The sequence below is a fragment of the Camelus ferus genome, chromosome 16 (assembly GCF_009834535.1).
Source record: "Camelus ferus isolate YT-003-E chromosome 16, BCGSAC_Cfer_1.0, whole genome shotgun sequence".
Taxonomy (NCBI): Eukaryota; Metazoa; Chordata; class Mammalia; order Artiodactyla; family Camelidae; genus Camelus; species Camelus ferus.
Genome location: NC_045711.1, coordinates 36626787 through 36646542, shown reverse-complemented (window position 1 = coordinate 36646542; position 19756 = coordinate 36626787). Strand labels below are relative to the sequence as shown.

At 51.6% G+C, this 19756-nt stretch overlaps 2 protein-coding genes across 9 annotated transcripts; one reads left to right on the top strand and one right to left on the bottom strand.

Moving 5' to 3' along the window:
* The first annotated feature begins 959 nt into the window (after positions 1–959).
* Positions 960–9163, top strand: ATXN7L3 (ataxin 7 like 3). Of its 6 annotated transcripts, none has more exons than XM_032457336.1 (13): positions 960–1381; positions 2735–2845; positions 3142–3274; positions 3477–3648; positions 3841–3938; positions 4128–4150; positions 4448–4514; positions 4665–4750; positions 5071–5139; positions 5412–5455; positions 5724–5795; positions 5881–6038; positions 6154–8807. In XM_032457336.1, the coding sequence occupies exons 2-13, from the start codon at positions 2795–2797 to the stop codon at positions 6300–6302; spliced, it is 1122 nt and encodes a 373-aa protein (XP_032313227.1). In that variant the 5' UTR covers positions 960–1381; positions 2735–2794; the 3' UTR covers positions 6303–8807. The 6 variants fall into 6 exon arrangements, with proteins under 6 accessions (XP_032313227.1, XP_032313231.1, XP_032313232.1 ...); XM_032457340.1 differs by having other exon boundaries at positions 962–1381; positions 4469–4514; XM_032457341.1 differs by having other exon boundaries at positions 966–1381; positions 4722–4750.
* TMUB2 (transmembrane and ubiquitin like domain containing 2) lies at positions 8885–13053 on the bottom strand. Of its 3 annotated transcripts, none has more exons than XM_006174213.3 (3): positions 12925–13053; positions 10398–10964; positions 8885–10141 (listed from the first exon to the last, which is right to left on the bottom strand). In XM_006174213.3, exons 2-3 carry the CDS (start codon positions 10937–10939, stop codon positions 9775–9777), a joined length of 909 nt encoding a protein of 302 aa, XP_006174275.1. In that variant the 5' UTR covers positions 10940–10964; positions 12925–13053; the 3' UTR covers positions 8885–9774. The 3 variants fall into 3 exon arrangements, with proteins under 3 accessions (XP_006174275.1, XP_014419756.1, XP_032313234.1); XM_014564270.2 differs by having other exon boundaries at positions 12871–12961; XM_032457343.1 differs by lacking the exon at positions 12925–13053 and adding an exon at positions 12248–12841.
* Positions 13054–19756: the final 6703 nt, after the last annotated feature.

Here is a 19756-nt window from a genome sequence, read left to right as displayed (position 1 = left end):
GCGCGGATATGGGCACACCCTGGGGAGTAGCACTGGGTCGGAGGAAGGGTCTGGCCAGTGCCCGGCAGGCTGTGAACAGGAGAGGTGGGGGGGGGGGTCTAGCGTGGGTTCCGGAAGCAGGAAAGGAGAGCAGGTGTGGGATCTAAATTAGGACGAGGGCTGGGAGGGCGCTCGGCTCAGAATGGCACAGCTCGGCCTCCGCCCTCAGCGGAGGACCCTCATCTCGGGCGTCTGTTGGTTCCTGGGCCTGGAGTCGGCCGAGACCCGCCCAGAAACACGGGGAACGGAGACTCGGACGAGCTCCTTCGCCTCCACGGGTTTTCTCCCCTGAGGGGCTAAGTGCGTCCCACTTCAACTCTGGCCTCTTCACAGAAGTGGCTGCACGCTTCAGGGTAAAGGCTGGGGTGCGGGGGCTGGGAGGAAAAAGAGCAGGGAGCCCCGAGGGAAGGGCGGGGGAGCCTCGGCCGGAAGGCGTCCCAGGCTCGGCTGGGAGCCGGCGCTCTCTTTCGACGCCACCCGCTGCCCCCGCCCCTGAGCCGGCCGGGACGGCAAAACGTCTCCGCCCCCAGCGCACCGCGCACCTCACCTTGAACGCCGCTCCACCCACCGGCACCCTATTGGGCCGGCCGGGCCAAGGCGAGGCGGCGATTGGCCGGGTTGGCTCCCAAAGGCCCCGCCCATCTCCCCGCCCCCGTCCCCGTCCGCCGGTACTTTGGACGGCGGCGTGGCGCCCCTCCTCCCCGCCCGGTCCCCGCCCCCCGGAGCAAATGCTGCCGAGCTGCGGCCGCGGGGCAGATGCACGCGCTTGGGCCCTTCTAGCAGGCGCGAGCAGTCGCTGGGCGCGCGAAAGCGAAAGAAGGAAGAGGAAGGGAGGGCGGGGGCGGGGTGTTGAGGAGGGGCGGGAGGAGGAAGAGGAGGAGGTTGGAGCGCGCTCGCGCTGGGCCCCGCGCCCGCGCGGAGGGAGGGGGAGAGGGGCGCGCGCGCGCACGCTCGCGTTCTCGCTCGCTCCATCCATCCATCCTCCGGTCGCGGCACGCGCGCGCGCTCCGGGCTCGCGCCGCACCCCCCGCCCGGGAGAGGCGGGCTGGAGTGGGGGGCGGGGGGAGGGGCGCGCGGACGGCGCGCGGACTGCGCGCGGGCGGGGTGAGGTGAGGAGGAGGAGGCGGCGACGGGACGAGAAGGGAGGGGAAGGGGCCATGGCTGCCCGGTGAGGCGGCGAGGCGGGGGGGTGGCCCGACCCCCCGGCCCCGGGCCCTGGGCCCCGGGGAGAGGCGAGGACGGACCGACGGACATGGGGCTCCGGAGCAGCCGCCGCCGCCGCCGCCGCCGGAGGACGCGGCCCTGAGAGGCCGCCGGGCCCCGGCGCGGCCCCCCGGGCGGGGTGAGTACGGGACGGAGACGGGGACGGGGGAGGGGCCTGCGGGGGGCGGGGGGCGGGGCCCGAGGCGGGGCTTGGGCCCCCTCCCCCCAGGTCTGGGTCAGCGCCCCTTCCCCTCCCCCCGGGCCGACGCGGAAACGCCCGGCTTCCCCCGGCTTCCCGGCCCGGCCGGGGCCCCCAGCTCTCCCCCTGTCTGGGTCCCCCCTGGGCGGGGCAGGGCCGGCCGGGGAGGGGGCGCGGGGCCTTTGTTAGGGAGCCAGGCCCCAGCCCCCGGGACAATAGAGACAGCTTCCCGGACTCCTCTTCCCGGCCGGCCGGGGCTGTCGGCGGGCGGGGAAGGAGAGGGGCCGGGACGCGTCCCACTCTGCCCACTCTCTAGGGGTCGGTCTGTCCCGGCCCGGCGCCGGCCTCTGGCGGCTCGACTCTCCTCCCCCCAGTCGGTATGATGCAGCAGCAGTGCCGCAGGGACGGGGGAAGAGCCGAGGCCCGGCCTCCTACCCTCCCCAGTGCCCCTGGCTCATTTGTCAGTCCCCACCCCACTCTAGGCCGGCAGCTCCTTAAACTCGTACCCACCGTTCAGAGGGGCCCTGGATTGTGGGCGCTGTTTCTGAATCCTTTGGTGGGGATTCCTGGACTTTGGGGCTCTTGGAAAGACTTCCGGGCAGGTCCTGAGGGAGGGAGGGTGGTTATCTAAAAGAAGAACAGGTAAGGGGAGTGCCCACTCCTGGCATGCCATCCCACCAGACTCTGCCTCCTCTTGCTCACGGTGATTAGAAATGCCCCTTCAGCTCTAGGTCTCTGGGCTCTGCTCCCCTTCTGTAGTGGCAGGCTTATTTCAAGGGAAGACAGAGTGGGGTGAAGGTTGTAGGGTCCTAGGGCCATTTCTACTTCTGGTAGCAGTACCCCCCCAAGTGGACATCCTGGCTGAAAGCAGAGGTGACTCTGAGGAGAGCCTGGGAAGGGGGGGGAGTGTATTTAGGAGTCTGTGCAGTTCTTTGCCACACCCTGTGGGTTTGCTTTGAGGCCTTAGAGTTCCTTCTCCTCCGCCTGCTGCATTGCACCATGGGTATCAAAGAGGGGTTTGAGTTTTGGGGATCTGGGGTGAGCTGCTTCCTCCTATAGACCCAGGCTCTGATTGGCAGTAGAGCCCAGGGCCTGAGTTCAGGCCTGGGAAGGACTAGGCTGCCTTTGGGTTTCAGGCCCTGAAGGACCATCCAGACTTAGTGAGCCTGGGCCTTAGGGAGAGGTAGATCCTGATGCCACCATTAAGTTCTGGGCAGCGAGGTGCGGAGGGGAGGTGGCAGTCCTCAGAGGTGCCTTGGACTCACACCAACACCCCCACCCCCATGTGTGCAGCCGTGTTGCCGCCCGCTGTGCTATGAGCAGTCAGAGCGCCGTCTCCACAAGAGTTTACAAATGAAAATGGAGGAAATGTCTTTGTCTGGCCTGGATAACAGCAAACTAGAGGTGAGGGCTCCCCCACGTGTGCCTCTAGTTCTTTCTCTTGATGTCTCTACGTCGCTATATCTGGCATCCACACCAAAGAGGAATTTGGGTAGTCAGCCTTGTTCCTTAAAGGGAATAGCTGGCTGAAAAGGCCCAAGGATCCAAGAAGAAAGAACTCGAAGTCAAGATGGGGAAAATGGCAAAGAAAGCATTATTTTTGGCCAGGGCGAATTGGCAGGAGATTTGGTTGGTGAGAGTTGCTCTCAGTCCAAGGGGCTGTGACTTTCATGACCCTGGATGTTCTCCCTTGGGCCCAGGCCATCGCTCAGGAGATATACGCGGACCTGGTCGAGGATTCTTGTTTGGGATTCTGCTTTGAGGTACACCGGGCTGTCAAGTGTGGCTACTTCTTCCTGGACGACACGGATCCTGATAGCATGAAGGATTTTGGTGAGCTTCCGGGTTGAAGGAGAGTAGTCTAGCCCTGCCCTGGGAGTGCTTGGAGGTTCCTTCTCTGGCAGCCACACCAGATGTAGCGCCTGGAGCTCCTGTGAGCTTAGGCAGGGGTTTTGTAGAGGCCATGGGGCCACAAGCGGGAACAACAGGTGAGGGGCCCTGCCCACCCTGATCGCCACGCCTCTCCTGCCCCCAGAGATCGTGGACCAGCCGGGGTTGGACATCTTTGGACAGGTTTTCAACCAGTGGAAGAGCAAGGAGTGTGTTTGCCCCAATTGCAGCCGCAGCATTGCCGCCTCCCGCTTTGCTCCCCATCTGGAGAAGTGCCTGGGAATGGGTCGGAACAGCAGCCGAATTGCCAACCGCCGGTGAGGGCTTCTTCCCCTGCTAGAACCAGAGCGGCTCATCTTTTACAGCCTCTCCCGAGGTGTCATCCCCTGGGGGCATTTGTAGGGCATAGAGGGTGGGTTGTGCTTAGCCCCAGGTGCTCCACTCTACTCTGAAGTCGGGGGCAGAGAGAGGTGGCAGCCTTGACCCTCCCCCTTCCCCACCCTTGGCAGGATTGCCAATAGCAACAACATGAACAAATCTGAGAGTGACCAAGAGGATAACGATGACATCAATGACAACGACTGGTCCTACGGCTCAGAGAAGAAAGGTGTTTGGGGATCTGGGGAATCGGGGAGGGGGGCACTGGGGTGAGGTGGGTACGTAAGACTTGGGTATGTAATAGTTACAAGTTGTTATCCTGAATGAGGGGGGAGAGTGTAGCTTTGTACTTCTCTTTAGGTGCCCTTAGATTGGGAACTTAAAGTGACCCTGCCCTTTATCCTTTTGTCCTACACAGCCAAGAAGAGAAAATCAGACAAGGTGAGAGCCGGGGCAAGCATGAGGGAAATTTGGGCAAAGGACAGATACCCTCCCCTTTGGGCAGGGAGTCTTCGGGTATCTCAAATCTGAGGTCACTGGGTGCCTCTCTGGGTTCTGGGATGAGGGTGTCTGATGGGCAGGAGGGCAGCAGAGGCCTTGGGAGAATGTGGGGAAGGGGGAATCTGGGTAGATAGGCCTCTGACTGGGGAGGAAGAGGAGGAATTTGAGGATGTTTGTCAAATCTTTTTTCCTTCCCTGGGTTCTCGGCTCCCCCTTATCGTTACCCTTTCCCCAAAGCTATGGTATCTCCCATTCCAGAACCCCAATTCCCCTCGAAGATCCAAGTCTTTAAAACACAAAAATGGTAAGTGGGGCTGGAACAATGGGAGTGGTTCTAACTGTGTCTTCTGGGACTCGTTGCTGGAGGGTGGAGGTGGGGGCATGAGGGGCAGGGGTATTGAGGGAGGGCCTGTGATCCTTCTGTCACCCCCACTTCCTCTCTGGTTATTTTCAGGGTTCTCTGTCTGTACCTCTGCATCAAACACCCTTCCCCTTCTTTTTTCTTCTTCAGGGGAACTTAGCAATTCGGATCCTTTTAAGGTGAGTAGGGGCTGCCCCTCTTAGGTTCCCTGTCATTTTCCTTGCTGTGAGTTGGGTGGGATTTGGACACGTGGGGATCAGAATGTTGACAGCCAGAAGCACTAGATGGGGTACTTGGGACTTCCGTATTTATGTTCTTTCTGGGTCCTGGTCCCAACCCCTTACCCATGGGTAGGTGGGATGAAAGGAATCACTGGAAAACTTCTGGGTGGTCTTAAGGCCTTCTCACTTAGAAAGGGCTGAGAGGGACTGATTCCCCACCCCTACCCTCCTTTCCTTGACTGCCCTTTCTCTAACCTGTACCTCTGGTTCTCACCCAGTATAACAACTCAACTGGGATCAGCTACGAGACCCTGGGGCCAGAGGAACTGCGTAGCCTGCTCACCACGGTGAGGGACCAGGGAAGGGGAGGCCCTTGGGAGTGGGCTTAGCCACAGGCCATGGTTGAGGCCCTGGAAGAGGCTGGTGATGAAGCAGTGAGAGCCGCATAGTTTTCTCTTCTGAATTAGATTTCCTGGCCAATGGTGGTCTGGGGCCGTGTGCCCTGGACTCCTTGGGGCCATTTCTGCTTGTGCAGTCTAGCATTTGTACAGAAGGGAATGTCTAGTGTCTAGAGTAGGCTTTCCTCCATTCCTCCTTTCAGCTTATATTCCTCTTCTAGCAATGTGGGGTGATTTCTGAACACACCAAGAAGATGTGCACAAGGTGAGCTCAGAACCTAGAGAGGGGGCCGGGGGCCCCGCTGCACACTCACCCTGGGCATGGGTCGGGAGTACCCCTGGACTTGAGCAACAGGGCTCCCACCCCTCCCTTCCCCTCCTCAAATGATCAGGCCTTAGGCCACAACCTGGGGGCTCTCCGTTCATCCCTTCCCTGTGTCCATCGCTCCCACCTCTGCTGAGGGGTGGGGCTTCGCCTGTATTCCTCAGAGCCTTCCTCTTTTGTCAGGGTCTGATCATTCTTTCCCCACCAGGTCTCTGCGCTGTCCCCAGCACACGGATGAGCAGCGGCGAGCTGTGCGGATATATTTCCTTGGACCCTCAGCGTAAGCGACCTTCTGGGAAGGGTGGTGGTTTGTGGGGTGCTAATTGGTATCCTTAAAGCCCTTCTTTGGCCTCTCCCCTTTCCAGCGTCCTTCCAGAGGTCGAGAGTTCCCTGGATAATGACAGCTTTGACATGACTGATAGCCAGGCCCTGATCAGCCGGCTTCAGTGGGACGGCTCGTCTGATCTCTCACCCTCTGATTCAGGCTCCTCCAAGACGAGTGAGAATCAGGGATGGGGTCTAGGTAGGTGATACAGCTGGGCCCTGGGGCCTCTCTGCCCGAAGTGAGGTGAGGAGGGGACACCTTGCATTCCCCTGCCACAACCCTTCCCTTACCCCTGGTGCCTCTTTCTTTTCAGGTACCAACAGCTCTGAGTCACGGAAAACCAAGAAAAAGAAATCCCATCTGAGCCTGGTAGGGACTGCCTCCGGCCTGGGCTCCAACAAGAAGAAAAAGCCAAAGCCACCGGCACCCCCGACGCCCAGCATCTACGATGACATCAACTGACTTGGGTGCAAGGGATAGCCTTTGGCTGAGCAGAGCCCTCTCTCCCGACCCCCACCCAGGTGGCATAGCCTGGCAAATGGACGGCTGCTGGGGGTTTGGGCTTGGGAAGCTTGGTGTGCTAATCGGGCAGAGGATCCAATTATGCACCCCTGGGGGGTGTCAGGGTCCTCTGCAATGGAGCACGGCCCCTCGGCATGCAGGACTCAGACCTGGACATATTATGCCTTGGACATAAGTTTGGTGGGGAGGCGGTTTTCCTATTTATTCTGTGAGTTACTGGATGTCCAGCTAGGCCAGGGGCCTAACCTGGGCACTGTGCCAGGGCAATGCCTGCCCCCCACCCCAGGAACTGGACAAAGCCCTGCCGAGGAGCATTGTGGCTACCCGGGAGGCTGTGGGTAGGAAGCTGAGCCTGGAGGGGGCCTCCCCCAGCTGCCCTCAGCAATGTGAATGGGTCCGGTGCTTGGAGCTGAGGGGCAGGGCTGGGCGTGTCCTGTCTACGTGCAGAATCCTATCCAAGACCCCCATCCCAGGGGGAGATAGGCACAGAGAGCTGTCTGCTGAGGTAGGCGCCCAGAACCGCCGCCACCGCCTTCCCTGCCTCTCACAGGGGCAGCCCTTCCCCTCAGTCCCCATGGGCCTCCTTGGCAGCAGGAGCTGTCCTTTTGTTGTTGGGTGCCAGGAAAGGGCCTCCGGCCTCTACAGCTTCAAGGAACAGGCAAGGGGAGGGTAGGAAGAGGGAGCTGTGTATCAAAATGACTCCCCCCCTACCTTTCCTCCCTGACCCAGGGCTGGTGAGGAGTGGGGCCCCAAGGTGAGAGGGAACGGTGCTGCTTTATTTGAAATGTTTTCTTACCTCATTCCCTGCCCCAGGAAGGGGCCCAGCCTCACCCTCCTGGGGTGGCCCCATGTTCCTCCTGCCTACCCTGCCCCGCTGCCCTAGCAGGGCAGCCCGAGTTCCCAACTGCTGCTTGCCACCCCCTTTCACCTCAACCAGCTTCAGTTCCTCCTCTCTCGATGCTCCTGCCTCCAAAGCCTGCCGTGTTTCCCCTTCCTTAGCCGCTTTTAAGTTATTTATTCTGTACTTGTGGTTTGGGGCTGAGGAAAATCCTGATCTTTTACCTCTCCCCCCTTGCGAGGAGTGGGTGGGAAGAGAGGGTGGTCTCTGTCCTCCAGGTTGTCAGTGGAGGGGTAAGGGGTGCCATGCCTAGGCAGTGCCCCTCTGTGGGACTGTCTTGCCAGTGTGCCCACCTGCCTGGTCTACATCCTGAAGAGATGTATCGTCCCATCTCCATGCGTCCCACCTCCATGCAGGCACCATCACTCCCAGGAGCCAAGCTGGAGGACTGCAGTCTGGGCTGGGAACAGAGCTGACCGTCACAGGGATGAAGTTGTCCCTGAGCCATGTTCTCTGGCACTTGCTGGACGTGTCCCCTGCCTTCCTCCCAGGAGGAGCCATCCCACATTTGGGTAGCTAGTACCCAGGACTGGTTGGACTGATTTGGGTTAGGGACCCGAGGGTTAAGGGAACAACAGAGATAGGGCTGTAGTACCCTGTCTGGAACCCCAGTCTCCCCCTGGGGTGGTTCTGATTGTGGCTGGCGCCTGGTTACAAATTGGTTTTTAACCCAAGAATTGTGATTATTTTTTAAAAAGCCAAACAAGTTTTGGCAGGAGTTAGAATAAATCCTGGGGCCTGGGCTCCTCTGTTCTCGACCCTCCACAGCCTTCTCCCTCAAAGGGGAAGCCAGAGGGAAAGGAGGATCTCAGCCCGCCTCCAGCCTGCTCCCAAATGCAGTCTTGGGAATAGGTTGAAGGTGAAGGGAGGAAGGCCGTGGGCCACTCTTCCTTCTGAGAGGCAGCTGCAGCTCAGGCCCTAATATACCCTTTCCCCTCTGGCCTCTCCCTTTCCCCCCTCTGGTTGGAGGAGGGAGAAGTGGGAAGTAGTTTGGGAACTGGTTTGTCCACATCCACTTCCCCATTGTTCCTTGGCCCGCCCTCAGGGCAGAGCCCCCTGCCCAGGCTGGGTAAGAGATGGGCTTGGTCCAGCAGGGACCCTGAGGGAGCAACCCCCTTTCCTCCTGGGGAGAGTATGCCCCCCTACCATGTAGTTGAACAGGGGCTAGGAGCTCCCCACTCCCTTCCCTCTAACAGCAGGCTGTGTGGGTTTCAATTCCCATCCTTCCCACCCCGGCTAGGTGTCGTCCACCCTGTATCCTATCATGTGTCTGAGTGTGTGGGGGGGGTTCTGTACTAATTTCCATGGCCGGTGGCTTTTCCTTCCATGCATCACTCCCCCCCGCATGCCCAGGGGCCACCCGCCTGGCATAACCGCATGCTGGGGTCATTGGGGGAGGGGGGTGGGGCTCACGCTGTCCTGTGGTCTTGAGATTTTTATTTTTGCATATGTAATCCATCCTGTACAGGTAGCTAACTTTGTAAACGCTGTGTATTCCCCCTGCCCCCATGGCTGCTGGTGTAAATAAACTGCATCTCCCGTTGGTAGCCCAGCTGCCCACCCTCATTCCCATGTTGCTGAGGGGCAAAGCCATTCTCTTACTGTCACAGAAGGAGGCTCCACAGCCACAAAATGGAACTTTATTCAGTCACAGACACTGACCCTCCATCCAAGAGCCCCATAGGCAAGGGCCTGGGGCCCAGTGCTCCATACCCAGAGCTCGTCCTTGGAGCTGGGCAGGGTATGACACTGGCTGAGAGCCAGAGCTGCCTCTTGCTTACAGCCTTAGGCCTAGGGTAGCAGCAGCTGTGGCCTGGCCTCTCCCGATGCTGGGGGCTTGGCTTTGTGCCCCAGTCCCCTTTCTGACTGAGCTCTATAAAGAACTACTTTAAAAAAAAAAAAAGAATATAAGCAAAGTGCTTTGAAAAAAAGGGAGAACACTGGTAACTGTCTGGAACACACAGAACACCCTATTACTGCTACGGGGTGGAGGGAGAAAGTAAAGTGCCTAGAGGGAAGGCTGACAAACTTCACTCCTGCTTGTGTGGTTTTAGTCTCCAAAGATGGATGTTCCACTAAGGAATCAAGAGTTACACCAGGCTCCCTACAGAAGTGTGCTGGGGCCATGCTGAGCTGCCCTGGCAGACAGCCCTGGGTGCTGAGGAGCAGACATGCAGGATGATGGGAAGAGCTAGGGCCACAGCTGGGAGGGAATCCTCAGAATCCAGGCAGCCCACTGAGCTGGGCCACCAGCTCGGCTCTGAACTTCAGGACCTTAAAAGTGAAGGAAAATGACATTCTCATTTCTACCTGAGTTGTGCTTGCACAGAGGGGATGTCTGTACCCTCGTGGACATGAAGGGGAGACCCCATGCCTGCCCCTGTGTCCTATGGAGGAGAACCCACCACATCCTTTCCACCCTCCCCTCCCAGGCCCTTGGGCCCAGCTCTGGCCAGGAAAGGGGAGAGGCCATAAAGGAGGAAGACCATGCCTTTCATTTTCTCCCTCTGGTCCTTATCGTCCATACATCCCAAATACTAGGAAGCTGAAAAAAACAGTGACCCCCACCAGGGAGACAGTGGCAGGTGCTGTGAAAAACTGGCGGTAATTGATACGGAAGTACCACACCACACCTAACAGCACCACAAACACAGGCACCATGAGGCTGCCCACACTGACACCGAGGCTGGGTGGCTCAGTGACCGAGGAGGGGGCCAGGGAAGCTGAGGGGCCTGGAACAGCTGACCCTGGGGGTGAGCGGTGGCAGTGAATCACACAGTTGTCAGTAATGTTCAGGGAACGCAGTGTGCAGGCTGGGTCTTGCAGCAGGCGGCCCTGGTAGATCAGTTTCATCTGGCTCTCTTGTCCAGGGAAGTATTTACTATAGTAAAGATGAGAGAGACAGAAGGAAAGACAAGAGGGCGAGGAATGAGAAGGCCAGGAGGCCTGGACCAACAAAACAAGGCAACGGGGGGAAATTGCAGCAGGGTGAGTTACTAAGGAAGTATTCCCCAACCTGCCCCGAAGCAGCTGGACCCAACACTTCCCTGCTCCAATATCTGTATCAGCCTCTTCCGAGATGAACAAGGTCTAGGGGCATGGGGTATGAGCAGCTTCCCACTTCCCAGCCCACTTACCTCTTCAGAGCACCCACAGTATCCTCGGGCCTGGCCACAGCCAGCTCCTCGGTGTCATTGAGGAATTTGAGCCGCACATTGATGAGGCTGGGGCTGGGAGGGAGGCAGTTGCTGTCCTCGGATCTCAGGGGCGCCTCTGGACTGCTGCTCTCTGGGCCCACTTGTCTTTTGGGCAGGCTTTGGATGTCAAGCAGATGCTCAAGGCTGGGCTCAACACCACCCCCAGCTCCAGGCTCCCCTGTGGAGTCTCCCCCACCTTCGCCAGCCTCTTCAGCCTTCTCATCATTACCCTCTGATGGATGGGGAAGTTCGGTGGGCTCTGGGGTGCCTTGGCCCGCCACCAGATGGTCCACGTGCCCCAGGTGGAGGACGGATGTGTCGCCAGCTGACACAATAGTGCCCAGGAGCTGGTTGCTACTGCTGTCTGCTACGTAGGTAGAGAGCCAAGCTAGGATCAAGGCTAGAATCAGCACCACCACACCTGCCACCACAGTCACCTCATTACCCACACCCTCAATAAGGGTGACATCAGAGATCTCCATGGCCTGGCTGCTGAATGGGTCCACACTGCAGGAACAAAGGGGGACAGCATCAGCAGGGCATGAGGGTTGCAACCAGATTTCCTGTTTGTTTAGGTTCTAACTGACCAAGCCCAGAAAGAAAATGGAGTTCTGTGTCCTGTATAGAAAGGGGCACAAACCTTCTGAACTCTGGACCCCCAACCTACAGCTAAGGACTTACCCTTTGCCTCTATTGTGAAACGCTGGCTTTTAGGTTCCACCCTTCCTCTCTCACATTCCAACCCTACAATGAGCATGGATCATCAGGAAAACCTTACAACTTTGCTGCTACTGCTACTGCTTATTGCTTTTTTGGTAGGCGGGGAGAACATTTGCTTCTTTGTGCCCTGAAGTTCACTAGGATTTCTATTACTTGGTAAAGCAACTATGCTCCCCTGAGATGCCTCCAAGGTGACTTCAGAGAGAACAAAAAAGCCTGGAATTTTTTATTTGGGGGCCCCTTTGGAGGCATAGTGCACGCACTCTTGCCAGACTGTCTCATTTGAACCTAATCTCATTCACGGTCACAGATCTGGGTCCAGATGTCAAGAGCCAAAGAAAACTAATTTATCATCAAAAGCAAAGTCAGCCCACCCCAAAGAGACAACTCTGTAGGGGCCATCAACAGACACTATGCAACAAACATCGTGTCTGTCTCCTCTGAAAATCTCCTGGCAGTGAAGCAGGAGAGACGCCAGAACCACCACCCTCCTGGGTCACCATAGGCTCACAACTGCAAAACCACTATCCGAGTAGAACTGATTTGGAAAAGATTCCAAAATGGCTCTTGCAATTGGTATCTCAGTCTCTCTTCTTGTACTATGTTCTCTCTCGGCAGTTTCTCAGAAAGGCAGGAAGGATTTTTGCTTGCTCCTTAGAGTAACTACTCTTTACCTTACAGAATCTGCTGCTTTCACAGCTGTCCCTGGGCAAATCCAGTCTGATGATTATCATTACCAGACTATTCTCACAGCACCTATAAAACTTCATTATACTTATCTACCTGTCATCTCTCTACTAGACTCCTGGAAAACAAGGACGACATGTATTTCTCTGTGCACCATAGTGCCCAGCCTAATCTCACAGTAGTTGCTCAAAGAATATTTGTGTAACGTATCAACATCTGAATAGTTTCCACATCCTTATTTAGTACATGGGCCCTGAGGTCAGGAAAAAAACCCCAACTAATTATAAGCCCCGTTATGCCTCTTACTAGCTCCGTAACCTCAGACAACTTTCTCAGAGCCTCAGCTTTCTCATCAGTAAAATGGGGTTAAGAATAGTACCTACCTCATAAGGTTGTTTTGAAGATGATGGGAAATCATCGAAGCAAAATACTTAGCACAGTGCCTGGCACGTTGCAAGTGTTCAGTAAGTAAATAGTAGCGATTATTTGTCACTCCCACAACTAACCCCTGATGGTAAGATGGTTAATGTCATTAACCCTGATTTACAGGAAACTACGGCGAACAGAGGCAAAAACGACTGGCGCAGGCACAGGGAACTTTCGTGGGGAGGGGCTGGACAGGACCCCAGGTCTCCCTCCTCAGAGGCCTTTGCTCTCTCCTCAACCTGTAAGTGACCCGGACGGCGCGGTGAGGAGGGGGTCCCCGATCCTGCCTTTTCTGAGGCGAAGGCTCCGTGTTTGGGCGGTCCTATCTCCGCGGCGCTGAAGAGAGGTCCATGGGTCCACCCGAGCCGAAAGGCTGCCTAGCTCCGGCAGCCGTGCCCAAACCCAGTTATCCTATCCCGTGAAGGGTAGAGTCGGGTGAGGGGGGTCACAAACCATCCACACCCCTCAAACTTCGGGGCGGGGCTGGGAGGCTGGGGGCGGGGCTTCAGTACGCGGGGGAACATGGGAAATTAGAGGGACTGGAGCGGTATTGCGCCTGAATAAGTTAGGAGATCCTCACCTGAAACGGCCAGACTAAGTGTTTTGACTTCGCCAGGATGGCCCAGGGACTCACCTTTCTGTAGGGGCCAGGGGAGGGGATGGCAAGCCCCAATTCTGTCCACAGTCCGGTCTCTTCCGGCTTCTCCCGGAAGCTGTTAGAACCAGACAGGAAGTTCCGCCTCCGCGCCTTGCACTGATGACGAAAATATACGTAAGGCGGGCTGACGTAAACGTATTCTTTAAATAAAAGGGACAGGTTTCTCAGCGGAAGGAGGGGCGGAGTCATTGTTGGCGGGATACTGGTCCTCCTGGGTCTGGGCCACGCCTGGTAGGCGGGGCCTAAGGGGCCCAGTGGAGGGGCGGGGCCAGGAGGGAGTTAGGGGAGGTGCTTGGGTAAGGGGCGTGGCTTCGCCTCTAGAAGTCGGAGTGGGCTAGCACCGTTGGTCAGACCAGGTTGGCGTTTTCCTCTTTGCAGGGTTTTTCAGGCGTTGCTCCCAGCCTCCCGGGCTGATTTTGGATTTATTACTGCTCTGGACAGCTAACTGAGCTCCAGGTTAGCGGAGTTAGTAGGGACTGGTATTTCTGACCTCCAAGAGTTCAACTCAGGGCTAGTCGGGAGACAGACAAGGAAACAATTTAGTCACCAGCAGGTGTTCCGAGAATGCGGCCCCAGGTAGTGTGAAACCTTGGTAAAGGTGGCGAGAAGGCATTTCAAAGAAGGCACAGATTCATTGCAGGCTTAGGACACAGGAAAAGCATGAGCCTCAAAAAAGACAGGGAAAAAGATTCAGCTTCCAAGAAGTTATCTAGATTTTTTGCAATTAAAATTTGTTCTAAAGACATTTTGGGGTTTTTGTTATTTTCCGGCGAACTATTGATTAAAGCATAAATGATGCAGACGGGTAAACTTATAAACAAAGAGCTCGGTGGTTTTCACCAACTGGACACACAAGTGGAACTAGGACGCAGATCAAGACATAGAAAATGACCCTAGAACCCCTCTTCAATCCTCTTCCAGCCACTAACTTCCAAAAAGTGACTATTCTGACTTCCGTTACAATAGATTAGTTTTCTGTTTCTGTTTTTGGTATAAGTGGAATCAAACAGTATGTATGCACTGTTTGGTGTCTGGCTTTTTTTTTTACTTTTTTTTCCAACCTTTTTTTTTTTTTTTTAATGAAGGTACTGGGGATTGAACCCAGGACGTGTGCATGCTAAGTATTTGCTCTACCATTGAGCAATACCTACCCCGATGAGTCTTTTTATTGTGGTAAAAGATACATGAAATTTTCAGTTTTAAGTGGCTAATTCAGTGGCAGTGATTCACAATATTGTGTACCCATCATCATTATCCATTTTCTTGTATCCATTTTCCCTCCCCATCATTCTACTTTCTTTATGAATTTGCCTATTCTAGGTATCTCATGTAAGTGGAATCATACAATATTTGTCCTTTTTTGTCTGGTTTATTTCACTTAGCATGTTTTCAAGGATCATCTGTGTATCTCATCAAAATTTCATTCCTTTTTAAGGTTGAGTAATGTTCTATTGTATGTATATACATTTTCTTTATTCATTCATCTATCAGTGGGCATTTGTGTTGTTTCCACCTTTGGGGAATAATGTTGTAAAGAATGTTTGTAAATAATATTGCTATGAACATTGAGGTACAAGTATCTGAGTCCCTGCTTTTAACTCTTTTGTCTGACTTCTTTTAATCACTATTATGTTTGTGAGATAAAAGGTACTGTTTTAATTTCTACTGAAATGTACCTTTGGGGTTTAAAGCTTAGTGTTTTTGTTTTGACGAACATAGGAGCAGTCAAGGCATCATAGTACAATTAAAGAGAATCTTGAAGAATGAGTACAGATTTACCAAACAAAGTTCCAAACAAAAAGAGCAGCTCAAGGACTCTACATAAATATTTGGGAGAATGAAAAAGCACTGAGTTGAACTACTGTTAATGCTTTTGAGAGTGCCAGGTGCTGCGCTAAGCACTTCACATCCACTATCTCATGGAGCCCTGTCAAGTAGCTCTTATTGTACCCATTTTACAGGTTTGGAAACTGAGGATCAGAGACTAATAATTGTCCAAATTATGCAGTTAGTGGTATAGCTTAAGTCAGCCAATGCACTCGTGCACGCTCTCTCTCTCCATATGTATATATAAACACAAATTGCCACTATTTGGTTCCCTACTATTTTCACTTATTACTATAACATAAAGCATTTCACATGTCACTGAATATTTTTAAAGCATCATGACATAGTTTTAAATAGCTGCTCAACAGTATTACCTCCCATGTTGCACTATAAAATTTTAAACTAATCATCTCATTTGGATGGACATTTAGATTGTTTTGCTTTTTTTTAAAGTTTTTTTGGGGGGGGTAGTAATTATGTTTATTTATTTACTGTTATTTAATTTTTTTAATGGAGGTACTGGGGATCGAACCCAGGACCTCGTGCATGCTAAGCACACACTCTACCACTGAGCTGTACCTTCCCCTCTTAGATTGTTTTGCTTTTACTGCTTTGCTTTTAAATAGTGTTTACATCTTTGATGACAGATACTTGTTCACATTCATTATTTTTTTTCTCTAGGATAAATTCCTGGAACTGGAATTGCTGGGTCAAATAGTGTTCACCTTTTAAAGATTTTTGATACATGGCACGGTAGGATTGTCCTCTAGGAGGTTGTACCTATTTCCATTCCACCAGCAGTGTGAAGAGCATCCCATAGTGTTCTCATCCCTAAAAAGTAGGGTAGAGTCTAGAGAGGCACAAGGAGGTTTTGAGAGTTGTGAAAATCCTGAAGATGTTTATAAGCTAAGAGGAAAGAACAGAGGAGAAGGGGAGAATGTGAAGATAAATGCAACCTGAGAAGGGAACAAATGACTGAGCAGTGGCCTCTGGAGCACTGAGGGTTGAGCCAGTGACTGGGATTGCCCTGCGGAGGATGTGGGAAATCCGACTTGCCCGCTGCCCCAGGTACCAGAGCCATCCATTTGGGGTTAGGGACATCCACTTTGTATTCCCCAGGCTGCATGGACTGACTTCTGCCATAGTATTTACCACATTACTTTTCACTTTTCATTTTTCTGTCTTACCAAATACTTTGAAGGCATGTGTTTTGTTTGTTCTTATTCCAGTATCCCCAGAGTCTACTCAGTGCCTGCATGCAGCAGGTAATTGATAAAAATGTATTAAACGAATGATGGAAGGATTCAGAGAAGTTTAGGAGAGATGGGGAATTTGAGAGTTCTTGTCTGCTGGCCAGAGAAGTCTTTTGTTTTTTAATTGAGGTATAGTTGACTTACAATATTATAGAAGTTTCAGGTGTACAACACAGTGATTCACAATTTTTAAAGGTTATACTCCATTTATAGTTATTATAAAATATTGACTAGATTCCCTGGGCCATACAATATAGCCTTGTTGCTTTTTTATTTTCTATATAGTAGTTTGTATCTCTTAATCCCCTACCCCTATCTTGCCCCTCACTTCCCCCTCCCTACTGGTAACCACTAGTTTGTTCTCTATATATCTGTGAGTCTATTTCATTTTTGTTATATTCACTGATTTGTTTTAGTTTTTAGATTCCACATATAAATGATATCATACAGTATTTGTCTTTCTCTGTCTGACTTACTTTACTAAGCATAATACTCTCTAAGTCCATTTATGTTGTTGCAAATGGCAGCATTTCATTCTTTTTTATGGCTGAGTAGTATTCCATTGTGTGTGTGTGTGTGTGTGTGTGTGTGTGTGTGTGTGTGTGTGTGTGTATCTTCTTTATTCATTCATCTGTTGATGGACACTTTGTTTCCATATCTTGGTTATTGTAAATAATGCTGCTATGAACATTGGGGTGCATGTATCTTTTTGAATTAGTATTTTTGTTTTCTTTTATATACAGAGTTGCTGGTAGTTCTATTTTTAGCTTTTTGAGGAATGGCTGTACTGTTTTCCACCATGGCTGCACCAATTTACATTCCCACCAATAGTGTATGAGGTTCCCTTTTCCCCACATCCTCTCCAACATTTGTTATTTGTGATCCTTTTGATGATAGCCATTCTGACAGGGTGTGAGGTGATATCTCATTGTGGTTTTGATTTGCATTTCTCTGATGTTTAGCAATGTTGAGCATCTTTTCATGTGCCCATTGGCCATCTGTATGTCTTCTTTGGAGAAATGTGTATTCAAGTCTGTCCATTTTTTAATCAGGTCATTTGTTTTTTTTGATGTTGAGTTGTGTGAGCTGTTTATATATTTTGGATATTATACCCCCTTATGGTCATCTCATCTGCAAATATTTTCTCCCATTCAGTAGGCTGTCTCTTTATTGTGTCAATGGTTTCCTTTACTGTGCAAAAGCTTTTAAGTTTAATTAGGTCCCCAGAGGTGAGGTCTAAAAGACAGCCATGGCAGTGAGGAAAATGGATGAATGGGAAGGAAGAAGGATTGGCTAGGGATAGGAATAGACTTGGAATGCTTAACAGCTGGGATGAATGGATGGAAAAAGCAGAGGTTAAGTCTGATAAGGGATGCGTTTTGTGCATGTGTACAGCCAAGGACAGGATACAGTTAAGTTAAGGGTGTTTTGAAAGGGGGACTTTCAAGCTGAAGTTTTTGAGGTTGGAGGAATCATAAGAGGAAAATCAAGGAGAGAATGAAGCCTGCAGTTGGGATTATATCACCACCCAAAGCTAATCTCTTAATATAATAATAATAATTAAAAATTAACAGAGTATTTTAATGGATCTTAGCTCCTTATCTGTTTATTTTTCCTAAACTATTGAATTTAGGTATTTTTATACCTTTATGTGCAGTTATGCTCCCTATAGAATGGTGACTGTATCTGTAAATCCTGGATGCTGCCTTAGCTAAATATGTTTGTAGTAAATCCGTTTGACAAAAAGACAAAAAGTGCTCCTTCCATGACTGATAGATGTTATGTGTTTCATGTTTGCCGATTTGATAGGCAAAGGATGTCTGTTCCTTTCATTAGCATTCATCAGATTGCCAGTGAGTTCGCACATTTGTTGTTTTCCATCAACCACCTTGTAAATGAATAGTTTAGACCTTTTGCCTTTTCTTCCCTGCAAAAAAAAAAAAAATTTTTTTTTTAATATCAGAGGATCCCTGAGTACATCTCTCTGTAAAAAAATTTCAAATGCAGACCGTAAAAAGCCCCACTGATACAGTTCCTCTCCCCTCCCCAGAGGAGCATTCTTGGGCATCTGCCTTCCAGGCCTTTTTCTGTTCATCTGCAATCATGGCGTTTGGTTTTGTTTGCTGTGCATCTTGTATTCCAACCTGTTTTTTCTCCTTAACAACAGTCTTGGTAACCTTTCTAAGGCAGTACATATGCTGGTCACTTGGAATCGCTCCCGTTTTCTCCTGCTGTGGGTACTACTCTTTGTAAGGGCCAAATTGTATTCCATAGTGTGGATTTACTTACCATTTCCCACATGTTGAGTTGTTGCACGCAATGCTGGGATGAATATTTTTGTGTGTACCCACCTCTTGTGTAACTGGGGAGCAATGTTTAATGACCGAGTTCGATTGCCCATGAAAGAGGCCATTTCCTTTCCCACCCACAGGATGAGCAAGAGCTCATGTCTCCCTCATATCTTCATAGGCATAGCATATTATCAAGTTTAAAATTTCTCCCAATCTAGTGGGTGAATAATATTGTATTGTTAAGTTGCATTTCCCTGACTACTGGGTCGAACATGCTCATTCACTGATTTGACAGATGTTTGAGTGTCCACTCTCTGCAAGGCACTGTACAAGCACCAAGTCAATGATGGTGAATAAAACAGATGTCGAGGGGAGGGCATAGCTCCAGTGGTAAAGCACATGCTTAGCATGCATGAGGTCCTGGGTTCAATCCCCAGTACTTCCTAGAAGAATAAATAAATAAATAAACATAATTACCTCCCTCAACAACAACAACAAAAAAGATGTCATTCCTGCCCTCACAAATCAAGGAAACGAAATCTTTTAGTGGCCGATATTTTTTTCAATATTTTGCCTCTTTCTTGTGTTAACAATTCGGTACTTTTACAACCAAATTTAAATTTTTTCTGTACCCAGATCTATTAGTCTTTTCTTTTATGCTTTTACCCTGGAAAATCTTCTCCTACCCCCAAATAATATACATATTCATATGCATCTTTTGTTTTTTTAAAAAATGAGTATTTTGTAGCTGTAAATGTAATGGGGGTGAAGGTATAGCTCATTGGTAGAGCATGTGCTTAGCATGCATGAGGTCCTGGGTTCAATCCCCAGTACTTCCATTAAAAAAATAAACATTTTTAAAAAATTTAAATAAAAACGGCCTCGTTCCCTGGAGTCTGCCTGCTGTAAAAGGGAGGACAGCTCACCATCCTCCCCTGAGAGTGAGGCTTCCAGCTTGGACCCAGGACTAGAGAGGATTTCCCTCTCTTCTCTCTGTGAAAACTAAAGCAAAAATTTCATCCAGAAAGGAGAGGTTGTTGTTGTCCATAACGAGGTAAAAGATTGTCTTTTCGTGTTGGGTGAAAAGGAATCTCCAGATACAACTCTCCACAGAGGAGGGGATGTTGGGCAACAGCTGCTGGAGGCCAACTCAGGACTCCTGACCCAACTCAGGACTCCTGACCCGAATCTGCAGTGTGACTCCAAATGATAATGACAGCGGAGAGCCCAGGGCCCCTCAGCAAAAGGACGGGAGAACAGGCTGCTGGGAGCCCCCTAATTCCATTCCCACCTGCAGTGGGCAGGACAAGCTCACGGCCTGGGAGGTTCTTGTGTTGCTCTTATACCTTTTTATCCTATCACAAGAGTAACAATTGCTCAGTGCAGAAAACTTGGGAACCACAAAGAAGGGGAAATAAAATTTCAACCTAACAACAC